The 21,215-nt window shown below is 41.7% G+C and overlaps 1 protein-coding gene across 1 annotated transcript in view; it reads left to right on the forward strand.

The window, feature by feature from the left end:
• Positions 1-21,014, forward strand: part of SPINT1 (serine peptidase inhibitor, Kunitz type 1) — a 51,288-nt gene extending 30,274 nt beyond the window's left edge. Inside the window, exons 6-12 of the mRNA XM_066636241.1 lie at positions 198-368; positions 1,314-1,340; positions 2,123-2,248; positions 5,552-5,602; positions 6,047-6,217; positions 7,542-7,592; positions 20,806-21,014. Of these exons, the coding sequence (XP_066492338.1) occupies positions 198-368; positions 1,314-1,340; positions 2,123-2,248; positions 5,552-5,602; positions 6,047-6,217; positions 7,542-7,592; positions 20,806-21,014 (806 nt within the window). The remainder of the gene's footprint in view (positions 1-197; positions 369-1,313; positions 1,341-2,122; positions 2,249-5,551; positions 5,603-6,046; positions 6,218-7,541; positions 7,593-20,805) is intronic.
• The last annotated feature ends 201 nt before the right edge of the window (positions 21,015-21,215 follow it).

A 21,215-nucleotide genomic window follows, 5' to 3' on the forward strand; every position in this document is an offset into this window, starting at 1 on the left:
TCCAGGTATACCTCCCTGTGCCATGGTTGCTTGCCCAGAGGATATTTCCACAGCTTCCCCTCCTGCAGGATGCAGCAGTAGCCTTTTTGGCATTGGTGTGTGTATGGGGGGGGGGGGAAGGTTAGGATTGGGCTCCTAATCTGTGTTGTGTTTACCACATTGCATGTGGTCACATAGCTTTTTCTTGTTTGTTCTAGAGCACTGCTTGGCTCCTGCTAAAGTGGGACGGTGTCGGGGATCTTTCCCTCGCTGGTACTACAATCCAGTGAGTGAGCAGTGTGAGTTCTTCATCTTTGGCGGCTGCAATCCCAACAAGAACAATTATTTACGACAAGAGGAATGTAAACTTGCGTGCAAGAATGTCCAAGGTTTGTGTGTTGCTTCAGACAATCCCCTATTGCTTGATTTTGGAGATTCAAATGAAGAGACTTTGTAGATGGGATTATGATTTTGAGGGGGTTTGATCAGTCTACAAAGTGATGTAGGTGTCATGACCTTGAAATGCAGTTCTTGAGCTGCTTTTTTTTCCTGTCTTCCATTTGTTAAGGGAATGTGTGATTCAAAAATCTTTTATCATAAAGTCAGCCCAAATTTGAAGATTTTTATGCAACATACAAACTCTGATGAGAACTTGCTATTGTGTGTGGCTTTTTCTGCCTTCCTAGTGATAGCTCATCATGAAATGCAAAGGGTGCATTCAGTGCAAAGCTGAACAAGGTGCTAAGTCCAATTTTGTAGCCAACTTGCTACAATCCTTTCAAGATGTAACCACAAAACGCTGGGTCTTGTAATACACAAATTAAGTGTTCTCTTCCTTACTTCTATCCTGTGGGATTAACACAGCCTAGTCTGTTTTAAGTTTTAAATCCAATCCATTCCACGAATCTCTTCATGTGTAACTAAGCTTACACTACATCAAAAACCTGGCACCATGGTGGGTTATTAGCAATTGTTTACAAATTCCAGGAAGATGTGTAGGCAAGCTTCATATCACTAAATGTCTGTCTCTTTTATTTATTTTAAAACATGTTTATCCTACCTTTCCTCTCTAAATAGAAATGCCCAAGGATGCTTACACATGAGAAATAAACTAAATTCTAAAGCCACAACCCAGCCATCCCTACCAACTGTCTTTGCTCTTTGAAATCTGTAAATAGATACGTTTTATGTTCCTGTGTGTGTTTAAACACACAATCTTGACATAGCAAATTGGTTGGATCTATTCTGATATTTAAACCCAATGATTACTGAAAAACTGTCAACTACTGTAGTTGGCAAGAAAGTCCTGACTTTTCCCATTTCTCTTTTTTCAGGTTCTGTTGAAAAACGGCAAGTGCCAGGTATTCAGTTCTGCTTGCTTTTTGTTATTCTACCCTACCTTTCCCTTCCTTTCTTGTGTGACTGAATAGGAAACCTCTCTATAACAGCCCAATCCTATCCAACTTTCCAGCACTGGTGCAACCACAATGCAGCCCTGGGTAAAGGAACAAATGTTCCCAAAATTTAAGGAGGCCTCTGTGACTGCACCCCCAACACAGGAAGCAGTGCATACCCCATGGGTACAGCAGCACCAGCACTGGAAAACTGGATAGGATTGGGTTGTAAGTCTCTTATCCTGTTCTTGCAACATTATAAAGAGGTAATGTTCCTAGCATCAGGAGGCGCTTGCCTTCTTCCCTTAGAACAGTCACTAGTCCACTGTCCTGGGATTTTGTCCTGTTCTACCCAAGAAAGATTGAAGAAAATCCTCTCATGAAGCATTTGGATGCTAGGAAGATGTGGTGTTCCTGGCACAAGGGAGCACTTGCCTTCTTCCCTTAGAACGGTCATTAGTCCACTGTCCCGGGATTTTGTCCTGTTGCCTTCTACCTAAGGAAGACTGATCAGAAGAAAATCTTCTCATGAGGCATTTCGATGCCAGGAAGATGTGGTGTTCCTGGCACAAGGGAGCACTTACCTTCTTCCCTTAGAACGGTCGTTAGTCCACTGTCCTGGGATTTTGTCCTGTTGCCTTCTACCTAAGGAAGACTGATCAGAAGAAAATCCTCTCATGAAGCATTTGGATGCTAGGAAGATGCGTTCTGCTAAATTCCAAAAGGACTAATTTGTATTTCTCATACAGTGTGCAATGGAGAATGTCTGCCATTCTATTTCAAATGTGGAGATGGCTGCTGTATTGATAGCTTCCTGGAATGTGATGAAACTTCGGATTGCTTAGATGGGTCTGATGAGAAGTTCTGTGATATATGTAAGTGGATGAACTTAAAACTTGGATATCTTTTTTTTTTTTTTTAAAGTGTCTTGTGTTTGTACCACAAATTTCTTGCCCAGTTTTATCTCAAGAAGCCATAGATGAGTGGCCAAGCACTTGATTTGCGTGCAGAAAATCCCAGGTTCAAACCCTGGCATCTGGAGCAGCCTAACCAGATCTGCTGCTTGAATTGGATGAATCAGCTGCTCCAGTTAGTAAAAGACTTAAACAAAATCTCACCAATGTCTAGCACACTCACACCCTACCACTGCTGTTGATGCCGCCTTCTCACTGCCCAGCTGCTTAAAGAAGCTGGGTGATCAAAGAGAGAGAGAGAGAGAGGCAAAGAGGCTGATGTGACGCCTCCCTTCCTCTTATGTTCAGCTTCGCCTCATCCTTCTTCCTCCTGCTGTGACCCTGTTTGAAACAAACAGGAGCCTGGTGGGAGCATGTCTTTCAAACAGGGCTGGCCGGAGCTGACACCGAAGCTGCAGATAAAAGGAAGGAGGCTGGGGTGGAAGGTGAGAGAGCTCCACTGTGCCTTCCTGGCCTTCTCGCTTGGTGGGCAAGAAAGAGAAGAATGCAGAACTGAGTGACCTGTTCTGATTGCTTGTGAAAATGAGCCGTCAAAACGGGCTCACTCTGCTGCTTTTTGCAGCTCCACTCATTGGGGGGGCTGCCACTTCCCTGATCCTCTTCCCATTCACTCTCAGTGAGCGTGAATAGGATCAGAGAGCTAATTGAAATGACTCAAGGGTGGTAGGTCAGAGGGGGCCAGTGGGCAGATGCAGGCAGTTGGGCACCTTTTTATCAATTTATATCTCTCCTCAACTTCCCACTCAAAGTGGTTGCTTCAGTCAGCCTTATGGCTAGACCAGCCCTGTCTGGCATCATCAGTAAAATCGATCTCAGTTGACAGGTTCTAAGCGAAACCTCTGCCTGAGACTCTGAAGTGCCACTGCTTAGAATGGATGAGAGTGGGCTAGATGGACTAATGACCTGATCTTTCGAGCTTTGATATCTTGGTTCCTTGCATTGCAACACTAGGATCTTCTCCCATGTTTGAGTTCTACTTGCCAATCTCATTGCATCAACTGCCTGTACTTCGTTAGTAGCTCACAAATCGTTCTTAAATCAAGTTTTATACTATCGAAGCCTTTGAAATGGGAAGAAAATCCTTATGAAAGCTATTTTTGCATTCTGCTTGGACACCTGATCATAGTCTTTTTCCTGCACATCCTTCAGACTGACCATCAATGCCACTCTAACAAATGGGCATCTTTCTTCTAATGGCCATTTTCACCAGTCATAAAATTAGGGCTAGCTTTGTATAACTATTTCTCACTTATTGCTGGACTGTTCCCAACCATATTTAATTTTCTTTTAGTTGTCCTGTACAGCTTTCAAAGCCTACTTGACACTGAAAACTGGCTTGCATGTGCATGCCAAATATAGTGTTCTCCCTTTCTTTCACACCATACAATCCTTCCCATCTGATCCTGGATACAGAATCTCCTGTGAAGAATGTCATTGTAAACAGGGATGAGTATAGATGCAGTCAGGAATAGCCATATGTCTCTAGCTGTTCTCTTTACTGGAATCATTGTAGGCCACTGCTTGGCTGACACCAGTATTTCTCCAGTACATGGACACCAGTACATGAGCCTTATTTGAATAGAGTTTGGAGGCATTTCAAGGAAGGTGCGAATGCATGCACTGGCCTTGAACTGACACAGTTCAATATTTTTCTTTACTAATTTCCTTCTGTTCTAGTTTATATTTGCGTATGGCTGTTTCTATGAACCTTTAGTGTTTTTTTAATGAGATTTTTCTACAATCTAACATTGAAGAATCTTTGCTATAGCTGCTGCTGTGGGTATGATACAATTCCACAGGAGAACAAAATGTGCTATTGGTGCCAAGTTCCATTTCCTGGGAAAGCTCTGCTTTTATTCATTTATTTTGAATTTAGCCTTCAAGCAGTGGCAGTCTTGGCCCTTCTGCTGCCCAAGGCAGGACCATAAGATGCCAACCCCCCTTTTGTAAAATGCTGCACCTCCTGGTTGCGTCTTGAGAACTTCTGAGCCCTCCGGAAGGTCTTGGCATCATTTCCGGTTTCCCCAAGAAACCAGAAGAGATGTTTTAAGGCCCTCCAGAGCCCTTGCGAGGCCTTCTGAGAGTCAGGGAGGCTGCATGCGGCCTCTCTGGCCATCATAACACCTCTGGAGGGAGATGCAGGAGACTGTGGATGGCAGCGCTGCTGTCATGGCACCCTAAGGCATTTGCCCCCCCCCCCTTGACCCTCCCAGAGCACCAGTGACTTCTAGTCCTTATGACTGTGAAAGTCTGCCTGCATGTGTGCGGGTGATGCCTGATGAAATTTTAGAAACCAAGGATGTGGCCAGCAAGATTTCTAGTAGTAGAGCTTCAGTGCGTTGTTTAGCTCTTTCCCGTGATTAGCAAATAAAAAAAAATTATGTGAAACAGTGTAATTTGCAGAATACATCTTGAAAAATAAGAAACACGTAGATTTTGCGTAATTTATGTCCATCTCTTTTCTTTGTACAGAATTTGGATTTGCTTGGGTGCAAAATTATAAGCGTTTTCCTTTTGGCCCCAACTACAGCTGTCTAATATGTAGCTAAAATGGAACAGGTGGGGGAGTGAGTGAGGTAAAGGCGGAACTAACACAGAAACAAATGACCTAAACCAGTGGTTCTCAGACTTTTTAACACTTTTTAGAATGACAATCTGTTGGGACCCACCCGAAATTTAACTTGGGAGTGATGTCATGGCTAGAAGTGACATCATCAAGCAGGAAAATTTTTTTATATTCCCCTTACAACAAAATCAAATCAATTAAGTAAATTAAAAAGTTCACAATAAGTATGTTAATAAAATTATTTAAAATAATGAACCCCCCCATAACCCTCCCAAGCAGTTGCTGATCTATTTTTTTTTAATTCCCCAAAGACTACAGTCCTATCCACCCTTACCTGGAAGTAAGCCCCATTAACTATCATTGTTTAAAGCATAGACATAGCAGCTTGTTAAAAATACAGATGTCATTTCCTCAAATGCAGTTGCATACCATGATAGCATCAATATATAAAAATCAAATGTTGAAATGAATGGGACCCACCTGAAATTGGCTTGTGACCCACCTAGTGACCCTCAGTTTGAAAAACACTGATCTAAACAACTACTTGTTTGTCAGATGGAGATTTTCCCACTCTCACAGTGAACTGTGAAATGAAAACAATTCTTTGAACAGTTTCTCCCCTTTGTTGTCTCTTGCAGATATTAAAGGATTCAATAAACTGCAGAAGATCAATGCTACATTCAGCCAAAGTAGGTAGATCATGAAAGCATGTGAAGTAGGCTGTATCTTGGGACAGAGTTACTAATGCTTAGGACTATTTCAGTTTAACTGCCTTTGCATCTCTACAAATGTTACTGGAACTGAAGAAGGTGGCTGAATTCTAGCAAAACTGGAATTGGGTTGCAGTTGTGGTGTTTTGCTAAGAAATAAGCCATATACAAAGTTTCCTGAAAATAAATCTTGGTTGAGTGCTATACTGTGTAGATTGTAGAAGGGAAGGCCATGTCAGGCACTCTCTAAGTTTCCACATTCATGAGAAAATTGACCCCCTCCCCATTAATGCTGCTTAGCCGTGAAAGATTTTCCTGATTAGGAGGGATCCTCCACTACTGATAAGTTGTGGGGAAGGGAGAGTGCAGGCCTTTGGCAATCTGTGAGTAGGCTTAATTGGCATCCCTTTTCTCCTTTGGCAGGCCACTGTCTGGATACACCAGACACTGGAGACTGTAAAGAAAGCATACCTCGCTGGTTCTATGACCCGTTCACTGAGCGATGTGATCGGTTCACTTATGGAGGTTGTCATGGCAACAAGAATAATTTTGAGGAGGAGAAAGAATGTATGAAATCATGTGAAGGTATCACAAGTAAGTAGAAGAAATTGGGAGTCGAAGAAATATGGCATCTCCAGTAAAATCCCTTCAGTATAACTTCTTGGCACTATTGCAGAATCCTGTGGAGTCTCTACTAAGGCAAAAGGTCTTTAAAATTTTTTAATAGTGTTCAGAAGCTATCACAGCCAAAAGTGCAGGCTCTTTGTTTGGTGTGGACAGAGTGTACCTCAGATTACCAGACATTTAGAACAAATAAATGATGGTGCTTATTGTAGCTTTGCTTCTGAACTTCTCTGTTGTGTCCATCTGGCCACTATTAGGAAACGCTTAGCTTAAACTATTATGGTAGATGTGCTTTTGATTTGACCCAGGACCTAAGCATTGACCTAGGATTTGATCTAAACATTATGGGATGCTACCTTGCACTTGTCAGACCAATAACCCGTTTAGCTCAGTACTGTTGACCATTGGCTGACAGGAAATGCTCAGTTGGAGTCTCTGAAGGAAATCTTTCCCAGCTGTATTAACTTGGATTCCATAATTAGAAATGATAGGAATTGTACCTGATGCCCAGACATGCAAAATATGCCCTCTGCTACTGAGCTGTGATGAGATGAGCTGTGATTATGGGGAGAGTTAGAGCTGAACCAATCTATCTTTTCAGCAATTGTACAGTAATATTCTTCTGAGACTGAATATTTTAGAATCTATGCTGGATATTGCATGTTGGTGTGTTCCTTTTACACTAAAAAAAACAACAACTCTCCATCGAAAACTAGAAATCCTTTGGAGAAATATAAGCTAGAAACCTTCTCCCAAATGGGTTAGCTTTTTGTGGGCAAGACAGTTTTAGCCTGGAGATGAGTCATTCTTTCAGATGATACTCCCATCTACGTACCAAAGTGGTACACTGCTAGGAGGATTCTAGTGTTTACTTATTCTGTACTTGTAGATTCCAGCATTTGTGCAAGGTAGCCAGTATTGGACATCAAAGCTGCTTTATAATGTGCTCAATTCTAAGCACTTAAAAGCAGTAACACACAAGTGGAGTTTTGCCAATTAGAGGCACAATTCCAAAGACAGCTGTTTTGCCTGTTAAGGCAACACAAAGGTAATTTGTGTTGGAGGAAAGGGCAATGAGAGAGGTTATAATTCTCTGATTCAATTGAGGGGGGAGGCAATATGAGATAACGTGAGATTTTTTTTAAAAAAAGATAACCACTGAACTAATTTTAAATTGTGTAACTTAAAACCAATAAACACTTAATTCTAACAGTGTGTGAAATGGTGCCTCTGAAGGGTTTTTACTGTTATTTCCAAGAACTAATATATGAAATTGCTTTTCATTTCTCTGCAGAGGCAGATGTGATTGGCCAGAGAGGATATGATGCTCAACAGGCAGGATTAAGTATGTAACCAAGCCCCTTGCACCTTTTCTCTGTCTGTTTTTTTTATCTTCTCTCTCTCCAACCTCCTACAATTTTGACTTGCGCACTAGGAAAAAGGGGCTGGAGGAGGGATCCTGCACTTAGGATCCTGCCTAAATGAAATGCTATATCAGAAAATGCTTTGCTGTGTCATAAATTACTATGAGAAACTTTTTTTAAAATAAAAATCCATGTCTAGCATCAAGTTAGGCTAATCAACCCAAGTCTATTTAACTTTACTGTTTTCCACTTTAAGTCTGTAATAAATTGGAGGCTTTCAGGGTTGTTACTCTGTGCCCTACTTCTCCTCCTGCCTCGTTGACTTTTAAAATCTGGGGAAAGTTCTGGGAAACTCCAAACTTGCTTAAGATTTTGCTTTGGTTGATCCTAACAGTGGTATGACTACAACTGTGATCTTTGATGCTTTAAAAGCGAAATTCCACTCACTTGCTTACTCTTCTAATATTAAGCTATTATCTCTAAAGTGTTTTGGGACAGAAACGTGTACCAAAATGTGAAAGAGGGCCAGCGTTGGCCCACCAATGAAGCTGTGGAACTGGCTACTTCAAGCAGTGGGTTGAGGGAAGTGATGAATTGGTGGGGGTGCCCTGCCCCCCACACCACTATCTCTCCCAGCCTGCCACCTACCCAACTGCTTCACCATGCTGAGCCTGAGAGTATCAGAGCAGTGTTGCGAGGTGAAATGCAAAGTTCGCAGCAAACTTAAAGTTGGAAACAAACTCAAAATGGACTCGGTAAGCAAGAATGGCGATAATCTGCAAGCTTTATTCATTGCCAGAAACGGCCTCTCAAGTACTTCTGTTCAAAATGGGGAGCACAGAGAGCTGTGTTAACTCTCAGTGCCTCCAGAGAATAGCAATGTTTCAATGGGTGTCTCTTGCTTAAATAGTTCTGGTTCCTTTGTCTGAAAAATCTCTCTGCCATTGGCTAAGGGGTGGGTGATGTCAGAAATGGGGCTTTTCCTATGATTGGCCACAGGCTTTAGACATCTGATTGGTTTGTCTCAGGTTACAGCATGGTTTTCCAATCATCAATAGATGGCACTCTTTACCCATTTATTCAAAGCTGATTTTATATTCCTCTCTTATTAATTAATATAAGCCTCCTATAAATTAAATCTTTAGTTCTTTATGATCCTCAGTATATATATAACCTTAATTTGATACTAAACAATCCAAATTCTGCTTAAAAACAAGGGTTTTTAGATGATTTCTTTCTCTGTAAAATCCCTGCTTTCTCTGTTAATTTTCAGAATGCAGGCAGAGTCTCTGGAATGTTTTGTCAACCTGGGCCTCTGATGATGCTTTCCAGATGCCCTTGCTAATCGGTTCTTGTCAACTAAGATTTGTCTCTTACCAAGCTTCATATCTGTCCTGTCAACCAAGATTAACTATTCTCTCATTATAATGCTCTTGCTCCTGGCGCCAACAGAAAGAGATATAAGTTTTCTGTTTACTCCCTTATTGCCTATCTTAGAAGTTCCAATTAAAATATCTAAGTCTGTCACTTTGAAGTCTTACAGAGATATACAGAGTTTTTGTCTTGTGAGGAGTGACTGTAGAGTGTCTGTTAGATTCTCTTAATTTATGGCTGGAAGCAGCCTTAATGGTCTAATTTAATTGCTTTTGCTTAGACCTGCAATTCTGAACTACAAGGCTTAAGCATCTTTTAATAATTATTTCTGTGTATTTCTGTAATCTCACTTTCAAACAGCTAAACTCTTTACTGTGCCTTTATATATTTTGATTATAGTTCTAAGCAATAACTATTAAGCATTAAAAATATCTGACTTGCATGCTAACTTAGTATTCCTTTGACATTTCTGTGATGCCCTGGTGTAATAACTCTTCTCAGTCTTTATTTTGGAAAGCCTGTTTAAATCTAAATTGTTCTTCATTCAGGAATTTAAAGTGTCCTTTTAGAAGATCCTGCTTCTGTTTTGCCTACCTTAATCCATCATTCTACTAATTGGCATGACAGCAGTCTTGTGTTAATTCTCACCTTTAAAGACTCTTCTCATCAGGCATCATTAGCCTGTCAGTAGCAGTCACACACCATGGTGTTGCATACATAAGACATGAAACCTTTGCACATTTTGGGACTCTAAAGAAAACTTCCTTTAAAATTCAGCATATTCCTTGTTCAAAAAAATCCTTCTTTTGTGTGTTTCCTTTTGCTTAAATGCAGGTTTGGTGTGCATTCCTAACTTCTTTGAAGCTACAGCATAGTCCCATTAATTAGGCTTGACGGATACTAATTCTAGCCTTCTCTTATCTAATGTTGTGGCAACTAGGTCTCAAATTTATGACTTTTGCCTTCAGCCTTCTGTTTAGAGGGGTGAAGTAGAGTTCGTATGATTTTACCTTATTTCTTAATTCATATAAGCCTAACTAATCTAACATGGAGCTTTGGTGTATCTTGACTCTAGAAGAAACCAAAATGTATATTATTTATAAGCCTTTTTTTGCTATAGGTTCGTAAAGAATCAAGAGGACTTCTTTATATGCAGACTGGGGCCAGCAGGAGGGAGAGTGTGTTAATCCATAAATCTCTTATCAGCAGAGGGTGTCTTCAAAGGGACTTCTCCAGCAGGCTTGTCCTTCCTGATTTATTGCTTGCCTTTAATCATAGTAAAAGTTGCCCACTTGAAGTTTTGGAGTTACAAAGAATGCGTCTCTGTAATTTTCTTTGCCTTTGTTTGTTTGTGAATATCTAGCCACAAACATTTTCCCTATTTCTAATAATTTGGTTAATTAAACTAATTCACTTATAAATGACTTGGGTGCTCTTCTGCAATTTTGTCTTTTTAAAGAGCAGGAGGGAATGTATTTTCTCCCTAATTCCTTCAGAGGAAACATCTCTCAAGCAGGCTATCACATTCCTTCAAATAACAGCCAGCTTACAATTTGCAGATCTGCTTGAAGCAGACAGTGAGACAAAATGAAATCCATTTTATTCTCCCTGTAGCTGCCAAGCATATGAACATGGAGTTTTAAACTATTACTTTAATTGAACATTTAAGCCCTTGCTCTGTTTAAATGATCTGTTGTAACATGAATGGCTGGCTTCTGTTAGCCTGCATCATTCCCCCCTTTCAGATTGAATTCGAAGATTCTGAGAAATCTAGTCTGACTTACATGTCTATCTTATCTAAACAGTTCATACATTCACTGTGAAACTACAGTTTGAGCGTGAGCATAAACTTGAATACAATTAGGCATGCATTGACTACTTCAACAATATATTATACTTATAACTATAAAGCAAAACATTATAACAAAGACTTGTTTCAACTATCTTATGTTTGGGAGTTATGATGTTACTTAATTCTAAGTGTCATTGCTTCTTTTACTTCTGCTTGGTTGTACAACATTCAATATAATAGCCAATTAAGAATGTTCAGCTTCCTAGGTAAAAACTTCATTACCTTGTTCTTATCACTATTTGCTTCATCACTCATTTTTACACCTGCTGCACACTAAGGAGTGGATTAAGAGTGTCCTCCTTTTCAAGAATTTCTCTTATTATGACAAGAGGACTAATGTCAGCTGAAATTAAAGCTCCTTGTCTTCTCTTTTTGAGACAAGGGGAACAGACTGTGTAAACTTTGACTTTTGTACCTTGTGCAGCTATGAGTATTTTCTTTACCCATTTTGTTTCCTAATTGTTCACAAACCAAATAACTCCCTTGATATATGCATACACTTTGACAAAAGGGCAAATGTAGTCTTTTCAACGAAGTTCAAAGGAACAATGCTTTATCTATATATCAAATAGTGGGGCTGCAACTTTCTTATACAATTGTTGGTGTTCAAGAGTCATTATAACCTTTTATATCTCATCAATTTGTGGTACAGAAAGTACAAAAGAATACTAAACAAACTTTATACAATTATTGGTGTTTACAAAACCTGGCTTCTTCTTGCCTATAAAGGAATCGCGAAGTTCTGAAAGCAAAGGTAGGGCGACCAATGTCGTTGATAAAGTCTCTCGAAGGATGTCATATGTTGCCCGTGTGTAGATCAGTCAGCTTCCGAGTGTGACTGAAGCATAGGGTGTTGTCTCCAGACGATCCTCAAGCTTCTACCGTGCATAGACTGACCTGCTTCCGGTGAGGTCAGAGCAGGGTACTGATGATCTCTGCTTCTGAGTCTCTCTTTCAAGATCAAGTGGAACAAATTGTCTTTTCTAGGCGACAGTTCAGGGCTGGTCAGCAGCTGTAAGTGTGCCAGAGTCTTTAATGTCTTTTCAGCATCAGACAGAGGGGGTTGTCTTTGTCTCGACAGACAGTTTAGGTGCTTACAGCTGCAGCTGGTTTTGCTCGCGTATGGTGTACTCAGGGCAAATACCTGAGCATTTCAGTGCAGTTAGAGAAGTTAACAAGACAGTGTGGAGTCCAGTTCATTGAGGTTTCAGGACTTCTTCTCTCCAATCTTTGACTCGAACTTGATCTTTTGGCTGGAAGCTGTGCACAGGCTCTTCAAGGGGAATAGGGTCTATTCTCTCTATGTGTCCGTGGATGGCATTAAGGAGTTTCCCTATTTCTATGGTACCCTATGCTATCTCTGTTTGACTTTTCCCAAGGATTGTGTTCTTACCCATCGCTTTCCATATGGGAGGTGGTCTCCCATACAGCATTTCAAAGGAGTCAGTTTAGTACTATGTGTGGGGGAGTTACATACTTTGAAAAGGGCTATAGGCGACAATGTGATCCAGGATAACCTGGTTTCCTGCTCCATCTTAGTAAGACTGGCTTTCAGAGTTTGATCTTTCCTTTCCACTTTTTCCAGAACTCTGTGGATGGAAAGCTGCATGTAATTTCCACTGCAGTCCCAGTGTTTTAGCCACTGCTTCCACTATTTTGTTCACAAATGCAGGTTCAATATCTGAGTTGGTTTCACTCGGGAGGCTATAGCATGGTATGATTTCTTTCAGGAGCATCTTCACAACCTCTGTGGCTTTTTCAGTCTTAGTAGGGCAGGCTTCGGGCCATCCTGTTAAGGTGTCCACATACACAAGCATGTACTTGTAACCTTGGACTCAGGGTAGTTCAGTGAAGTCTACTTGCAGGACGTCCATTGGGTGGAAGCCTACTTTCAATTTCCCAGGAGTTCTTGTTCCTACATATCTGGGGTTTGTTTTTACACAGGTTACACATTTCTCTGATATTTCTTTGACTAGAGGAGTCAAGTTCTTGACATACAAATGTCTTCTGTCTAGGGTTTCTAATGCTGCTCCTCTCATGTGAGTTCTTTCATGTATTCTCTCCAATAGAGACTGTGCCATCTGTTGGGGAATCAGGAGCCTCTCATCATGCAAGGTGTACCAGTTACCTTGTAGCTTAGCTCCTATTGTTTCTGCAAATTTTTCATCTTCTACTGTATAGCTGAGCTTTCAATTTGCCATATCCAGAGCTGGGATAAGGGGTCTAACTAGAGGGATTCGGGCTGCTTTCTTCGCTTCCTGATCTGCCCTTCAGTTGCCTTTGTGTACCATGGAGTCCCCCCTTTGGTGAGCTCTGCAGTGGACAACTGCTACCTCTCTGGGTAAGTTCAACACTTCTAGTAGCCTGATGATCTCTGGGATATGCTTGATCTCTTTTCCTTGGGCATCTAATAATCCTCTCTCCTTGTGCAGTACTCCATGCACATGTAACGTGAGGAATGCAAATTTTAAGTCTGTATAGATCGTAACAGACTGATCCTTGTTGAGCTCCAAGGCTTTGATCAGGGCTACCAGTTCTGCCTTTTGGGCTGATGTTCTCACAGGCAAAGGACGTGAGTCCACTATTTCATGTTCTGTTACCACTGCATATCCAGCTCTTTTCACTCCTTCTTCTACAGTAGAACTGCCTTCTGTGAAGAGGATGAGGTCAGCATTTCGGAGGAGTTTATCCCTCAGGTCTGGTCTGGATGCATAGACCTCTTCCATCACCTGTAAGCAATCATGCTCGATGGGATCTGTGGATGCTGGCAATAGAGTGGCTGGGTTCAAGGTGGTTGCGGTGCCAATTTCTACCTCAGGGTTTTTACACAAAAGGGTTTGGTATCTTTCCAACCTGGCATTGCTCATCCATTGATGGCCTTTAGCGTTCAAGACAGGAACAATACAGTGGGGTCCATAGGTGATGATGTGGTGCCTGAGAGCTAATTTCTGAGCTTCTTCCAAAATCATAGCTGTGGCTACCACTGCTCTCAAACATGGGGGCCATTCCTTTGATGGTTTGTCCAACTGCTTTGACAGATAGGCTACTGGTCTCTTCCATGTACCAATCTCTTGGGTTAGGACTCCAGCTGCTGTTCCATCGCTCTCTTACACATACAACTGAAAGGGTTTTGTTAGGTCTGGCAAACCCAAGGCTGGAGATTCCATGAGGGCCTTCCTCACCTGGTTAAAGGCTTCTTGCTGTTCCTTTTCCCACTGGAAGGGGTCAGCTTCCTTCCCTTGTGTGGCAAGGTAGAGAGGCTTTGCTAGATCGGAAAAGTTGACGATCCACACTTTGCAAAAGCTTGCCATTCTTAAGGAACCTCTTAGTTTTTTCCTGTTCCTAGGAGGGGGTATCCCACATACTGCTTCTGTTCTTTCTGGACCCAATCTTCTTGTTCCATGGGAGATGATGTAGCCCAAGTAGGTAACCTATTGTCTGCAGATCTGGGCCTTCTTTCGGGACACCTTGTAACCAGCTTCACAGGGTATCTGCGGAGACACTTGGGTTGCTTGGAGACATTCTTCCCCTGTGTGGGAGGCTACGAGGATATCATCCACGTATTGCAACACCACAGTGCCTTCCCAAGATGGAAGGGCCTTGAGATCTTGGGCTAGGGCTTCTCCAAAGAGTGTAGGGGAGTTCTTGAATCCTTGACCTAGGCATGTCCATGTGTACTGACGCTTGACACCCGTGTCAGGATCTTCCCAGGAGAAAGCAAACAAAGGCTGACTTTTTGGGGAAAGGTGCAGGCTCAGGATCACATAGGGTTTGGCCACTACTGGATGAATTGTCTCTGTGGCTTGGTTGACTGCCATAAGGTCCTGTACTGGCCTGTATTCTCTGGTTTAGGGACTGGAAAAAATGGAGTATTCCAAGGAGAGTGACATTCTTTCAAGATGCCATATTCTGAAAGCCTTGCTACATGTTCCTGTTTTCCCTTCTGGACTTCTTGGGGCAACATGTATTGCTTGATGGCTACTGGTTGGGCTTGAGCCTTCAGGGCTATTACCAAGGGTGGATGGTTCTTTACTAGCCCTGGGGGGGTTGGTTTTTGCCCATGCTCCGGATGGAGCTTTTAGATCTTCTGGAAGATCACATTGTGGCTGTGAATCTTTGCTCATAAGGGCTGCCATGAGCTTCTAACTTTTTTTCTCTTGGGAAACCTTTTAGTCTTTTTCTTTTTCTTCCTCTTTCTCTCCCATCTTGTCTACTTCCACTACCTCTTTCTTTGCCATCTTGACTACTTCCACTTCCTCTTTCTTCGCCTCGACTCAGGTTTTCTATTGGTCTTCCTGTTATGGCTGCTGCCAACAATAAGGCCTTTCTCTGAACCTTCTTCTTTTCATCTCGCTTTTTCTTTTCTTTTGGTCTATTTGTATAGAATGTGGTTGCTGTCACTACAATAAGATCAATGCTTTGGGCTAGACATTCTTCCTGCTTCTGCAACTTGCATCTAATGTCTTTTGTTGACTGCTGGATGAATGTCTGGTTAATTGTTCTTGCATTCTCCAGGGCTTCTGGGTCTCTGTAGGCTGAGTCAATTCTCTCTAGAAACTGTCCTGAACTTTCATTTTCTCCCAGGGGAACTTGAGGGATCTTGGCTAAATTGGTGGACTTTTGTCTTGCCCTCTTCATGCCTTCTATGATTGCATCCCTCATTCTTTGTAGGGCTATCATGTGTTCTGCGTTGTGTGCGTCCCAATTGGGGTCGACACTGGGGCAAAATGTGTTGGTTTCAGTTTGTTCATCTTGTAATTTTGCTTTGCTTCTGTCATTAGCCACTTCCTGGCTTCTTTAAACACCCTACTTCTTTCTTCCCTTGTTAACAAAGTTCTTAATAGCTGTTTCATATCTGTCCAAGTGGGAAGGTGGGCTCTTAGAGTGGATCCTATTACTTCAGTCATTGGTTCAGGATCCTCAGAAAAGGGTGTAGTTTGAACCTTCCAGTTCATCAAATCAATTGAAGTAAAGGGCACATAGCAATATGTTACTGGCCCTGGCAGTTGATTCTCATTAACTTCTTGGGATGGTGCTTGTACCACCCGAAGTGGGGCTACTATTGTGGTCTTCAAAAGACTGGCACTTTGGCTTCTGGTAACTGGGGGACTTATTTCAGACTTGATAGCTGAAGTGGGGCTGTGCTGGGATCTCATTGATTCAATCCTCTCCTCCCCTTCTTCTCCTTCAGTGGGGTTTGTCAAAGGTTGGACTACCGCTTGAGCCCTTTGTTGGTTCTCTGGGGCTTGAGGGTTTCCTTGGGGTAGCAGACCCTGAGGGGGTGCTACAGGTACATAGGGAGGAAGGTGCATTAATCTTTCTTCTGCCCCCTGTAGAACACCTCTGTAGAGGCTCTCACATTTCTTGCATTCTTTCTTTGTTTCTGCCTTCAAAGGAGCCACCACAGTGCTCTGGGGTTTTGGGTCACACTTCTGTAGCCAAGATGGTCTTTTCTGACATGCTTCTAGCCAGCTTAAGATGTAAGGAATTTCCTCAGGAAATCTGGGGTCACCTGTGACCTCTTCATACACTTTCTGAACAATTTGTACCTGAAAGGTACCTTGGGGGGGGCAATCTTTTACTATCATGGGCCAATGCATTTGACAATCTTTTTAAAGCTTTTGGGGATAACTTGTAACCAAAATCTAAGCTAAACTCTTTTTTAAAGTTATGAAGCATACAATCCAATGGATTATTGCCACGCCTTCTACTAGACTGGTTCCCTCCCATAGTGATCAAGCAGATAAGCAAAACAGATAAGTGATACAACACAATTGCCTCCCCTTTGGCGACCTGGCTTCTCGCGAAGATGCAGGAACTGAAGTGCACCAAAGGGTCATTCAATCATTCAACGTAAACTTGTGACAAACGGGACAGACAACTTTCACTCACACATTCACACCAACACAAACATCCTACCTTAGGCTAGAGAGACAGGGGTTAGAACCCAAGCTTGCCATCTCTTGCCTGGCTGAAGGAGTAGAGTTCTGCACACTTCTGGTGCTCTGGGTATGCAATTTGCGCTCCCAAGTCTAACTCCCAGCACTACCTACTGCCTTGAGAGAGAACTATGATATGGTGCTGTACCTGGCACCCATAGTCTCCTCTGGGAGGTTGGTCAAACCCCCCCTTTCCTCAGAAACCAGAGGGGTGACAATCCTATTTATACTTTACGAAAGGATGTATTTCTTCCCGGGTTCCACCTCTCCTGTGCACAGCTTCTCTGCTTGGAACACAATCACCAGCTTGTTGGAGCTTCTGCTTCAACAATTGCCTTTTCTGCAAATGAGGTCCCACGCTGCACCTTCCTTGTGGCGCCTTCAGTAGGGAGCGGGAGCCTGGCAACAGGCGATCAGCGAAGACAGGTCCTGGATCCGACGTCCCGGCACCAAAATGTTGCAAGGTGAAATGCAAAGTTTGCAGCAATCTTAAAGTTGGAAACACCCTCAAACTGGACTTGGTAAGCAAGAATGGCGATAATCTGCAAGCTTTATTCATTGCCAGCAATGGCCTCTCAAGAACTTCTGTTCAAAATGGGGAGCACAGAGAGCTGTGTTAACTCTCAGTGCCTCCAGAGAATAGCAATGTTTCAATGGGTGTCTCTTGCTTAAATAGTTCTGGTTCCTTTGTCTGAAAAATCTCTCTGCCATTGGCTAAGGGGTGGGTGATGTCAGAAATGGGGCTTTTCCTATGATTGGCCACAGGCTTTAGACATCTGATTGGTTTGTCTCAGGTTACAGCATGGTTTTCCAATCATCAATAGATGGCACTCTTTACCCATTTATTCAAAGCTGATTTTATATTCCTCTCTTATTAATTAATATAAGCCTCCTATAAATTAAATCTTTAGTTCTTTATGATCCTCAGTATATATATAACCTTAATTTGATACTAAACAATCCAAATTCTGCTTAAAAACAAGGGTTTTTAGATGATTTCTTTCTCTGTAAAATCCCTGCTTTCTCTGTTAATTTTCAGAATGCAGGCAGAGTCTCTGGAATGTTTTGTCAACCTGGGCCTCTGATGATGCTTTCCAGATGCCCTTGCTAATCGGTTCTTGTCAACTAAGATTTGTCTCTTACCAAGCTTCATATCTGTCCTGTCAACCAAGATTAACTATTCTCTCATTATAATGCTCTTGCTCCTGGCGCCAACAGAAAGAGATATAAATTTTCTAGTTTACTCCCTTATTCCCAACTTAGAAGTTCCAATTAAAATATCTGAGTCTGTCACTTTGAAGTCTTACAGAGATATACAGAGTTTTTGTCTTGTGAGGAGTGACTGTAGAGTGTCTGTTAGATTCTCTTAATTTATGGCTGGAAGCAGCCTTAATGGTCTAATTTAATTGCTTTTGCTTAGACCTGCAATTCTGAACTACAAGGCTTAAGCATCTTTTAATAATTATTTCTGTGTATTTCTGTAATCTCACTTTCAAACAGCTAAACTCTTTACTGTGCCTTTATATAATTTGATTATAGTTCTAAGCAGTAACTATTAAGCATTAAAAATATCTGACTTGCATGCTAACTTAGTATTCCTTTGACATTTCTGTGATGCCCTGGTGTAATAACTCTTCTCAGTCTTTATTTTGGAAAGCCTGTTTAAATCTAAATTGTTCTTCATTCAGGAATTTAAAGTGTCCTTTTAGAAGATCCTGCTTCTGTTTTGCCTACTTTAATCCATCATTCTACTAATTGGCATGACAGCAGTCTTGTGTTAATTCTCACCTTTAAAGACTCTACTCATCAGGCATCATTAGCCTGTCAGTAGCAGTCACACACCATGGTGTTGCATACATAAGACATGAAACCTTTGCACATTTTGGGACTCTAAAGGAAACTTCCTTTAAAATTCAGCATATTCCTTGTTCAAAAAAATCCTTCTTTTGTGTGTTTCCTTTTGCTTAAATGCAGGTTTGGTGTGCATTCCTAACTTCTTTGAAGCTACAGCATAGTCCCATTAATTAGGCTTGACGGATACTAATTCTAGCCTTCTCTTATCTAATGTTGTGACAACTAGGTCTCAAATTTATGACTTTGCCTTCAGCCTTCTGTTTAGAGGGGTGAAGTAGAGTTCGTATGATTTTACCTTATTTCTTAATTCATATAAGCCTAACTAATCTAACATGGAGCTTTGGTGTATCTTGACTCTAGAAGAAACCAAAATGTATATTATTTATAAGCCTTTTCTTGCTATAGGTTCTAAAAGAATCAAGAGAACTTCTTTATATGCAGACTGGGGCCAGCAGGAGGGAGAGTGTGTTAATCCATAAATCTCTTATCAGCAGAGGGTGTCTTCAAAGGGACTTCTCCAGCAGGCTTGCCCTTCCTGATTTATAGCTTGCCTGTAATCTTAGCAAAAGCTGCCCACTTGAAGTTTTGGAGTTACAAAGAATGCGTCTCTGTAATTTCTTTGCCTTTGTTTGTTTGTGAATATCTAGCCACAAACATTTTCCCTATTTCTAATAATTTGGTTAATTAAACTAATTCACTTATAAATGACTTGGGTGCTCTTCTGCAATTTTGTCTTTTTAAAGAGCAGGAGGGAATGTATTTTCTCCCTAATTCCTTCAGAGGAAACATCTCTCAAGCAGGCTATCACATTCCTTCAGATAACAGCCAGCTTACAATTTGCAGATCTGCTTGTAGCAGACAGAGAGACAAAATGAAATCCATTTTATTCTCCCTATAGCTGCCAAGCATATGAACATGGAGTTTTAAACTATTACTTTGTTTAATTGAACATTTAAGCCCTTGCTCTGTTTAAATGATCTGTTGTAACATGAATGGCTGGTTTCTGTTAGCCTGCATCAGCAGCAGGAGTAGCAACTCACTGCTTCCTCTAGTGCTGCTGCTATGAGCAAGTAGTTGCAGCTATGCGGCTGGAGGGAAAAGCAGGCAGATACTGTGTTCCAGCTCTGATTGCCCTCACCACCACTCCTTCCTGAAAACAGGCAGGATGGGAGCATACTGGGAGCAGGAAAAGAGGCTGGGTGGAAAAGGTAGACAGGGGAATGATGGTAAAGGGAGCTGGGTGCTCTGGGATCATTTCTTCTTACTTTCTTTGCCTGTCTGACTACTTCTGCAAAACAGACTGGGCAGGCAAGATGGTGGAGGTGGATTGGGGCATGTGCCTGCTGAAAGGTTGGGCACTGCTTTAGGTGTTGCTTCCTTGGGCTAGGCCTGAAAAGGCAACAGCTTTAGCTATGTCATCAGGCTGATATGGTCTCTTTCATTTTGAGGAAAAGAGACTTGGAGAAAATGATTATTGTGTTAACTTTGACTAGAGACCTTTTCATTAGTTACTAAATCAAGAATGCATTCAGTATTGAGATAGAAGCAACATTGATAAGTAAAAGATGCAGAAGCAGTGACCAACATTATAAAGGGCTGAGACACCTCCCTTATGAGGAAGGGCTACCGCATTTGGGGCTCTTTGGTCTAGGCGTCTGAGTGGATACATGATTGAAACATAAAATCACAAGCATGGAAGGGATGGACAGAGTGGATAGAAGGAAGTGCTTTCCTCTCTCGTACATCAGAATTGGAAAATCCACGAAAATTGACTGGTGGGAGAGTTAGAACAGGCAAGAGGAAACATTTATCCAGTGGTGCTCTTTGCCACAGAATATTGTGATGGTACCTGGCCTAGATGCCTCTGAAAGGGGGTTGGACAGGTTTATGGAGGAAAAGTCCCTCACAGATTATATAAGCCATGATGTACGTACATCCTCCAAGTTTTAGATGTAGTTTATTTCTGAATTTATTTATTTATTTGATTTATACTCTGCCTTTCTCCCAAAGAGCACCCAAGGCAGTGCCTTATATTAACTAATATTAACGTATATTAATACATTATATATGCTATATGTATATTAACACATTATTTTTACAGCACCTTCTTCTTTACGATGTTTCTTTGAGATAAAAGGAACAGCTTTTGTAAACTGTTTTCTCCATCTATTATAGGCTCTTTTGAAGCAGCTATTGCAGTGCTCCTCTGTATCTGCATAGTGATAGTACTCGCAATCCTTGGCTACTTCTTCTTGAAGAACAGGAAGACTTATCGCCGTCGGCGCCAACCAACTACTGCAGCCAACTCTACTCTCTCCTCTGTTCTCTCCACAACTGAAGACACCGAGCACCTAGTTTACAACAGTACGACAAAGCCCATTTGAACTTGAAGAGCAGCACTCCATTTCTGGGAGTGGGACCATTTTACTTACTGTTGATGCTTTTGAAACAAAGGCCTAAGGCTGAAGGATTATCCTCCCTCCTTCACATTCCCTTCTAAGGGCCTGTCAAATATCTAGCCATCTCACAATTATTACCCCTAGTAGTGGTCCTGAATAAGTGGCAGCTCCTGAGGAGGGTGAATG

This window comes from Tiliqua scincoides, chromosome 1 (assembly GCF_035046505.1).
Source record: "Tiliqua scincoides isolate rTilSci1 chromosome 1, rTilSci1.hap2, whole genome shotgun sequence".
Lineage (NCBI taxonomy): Eukaryota > Metazoa > Chordata > Lepidosauria > Squamata > Scincidae > Tiliqua > Tiliqua scincoides.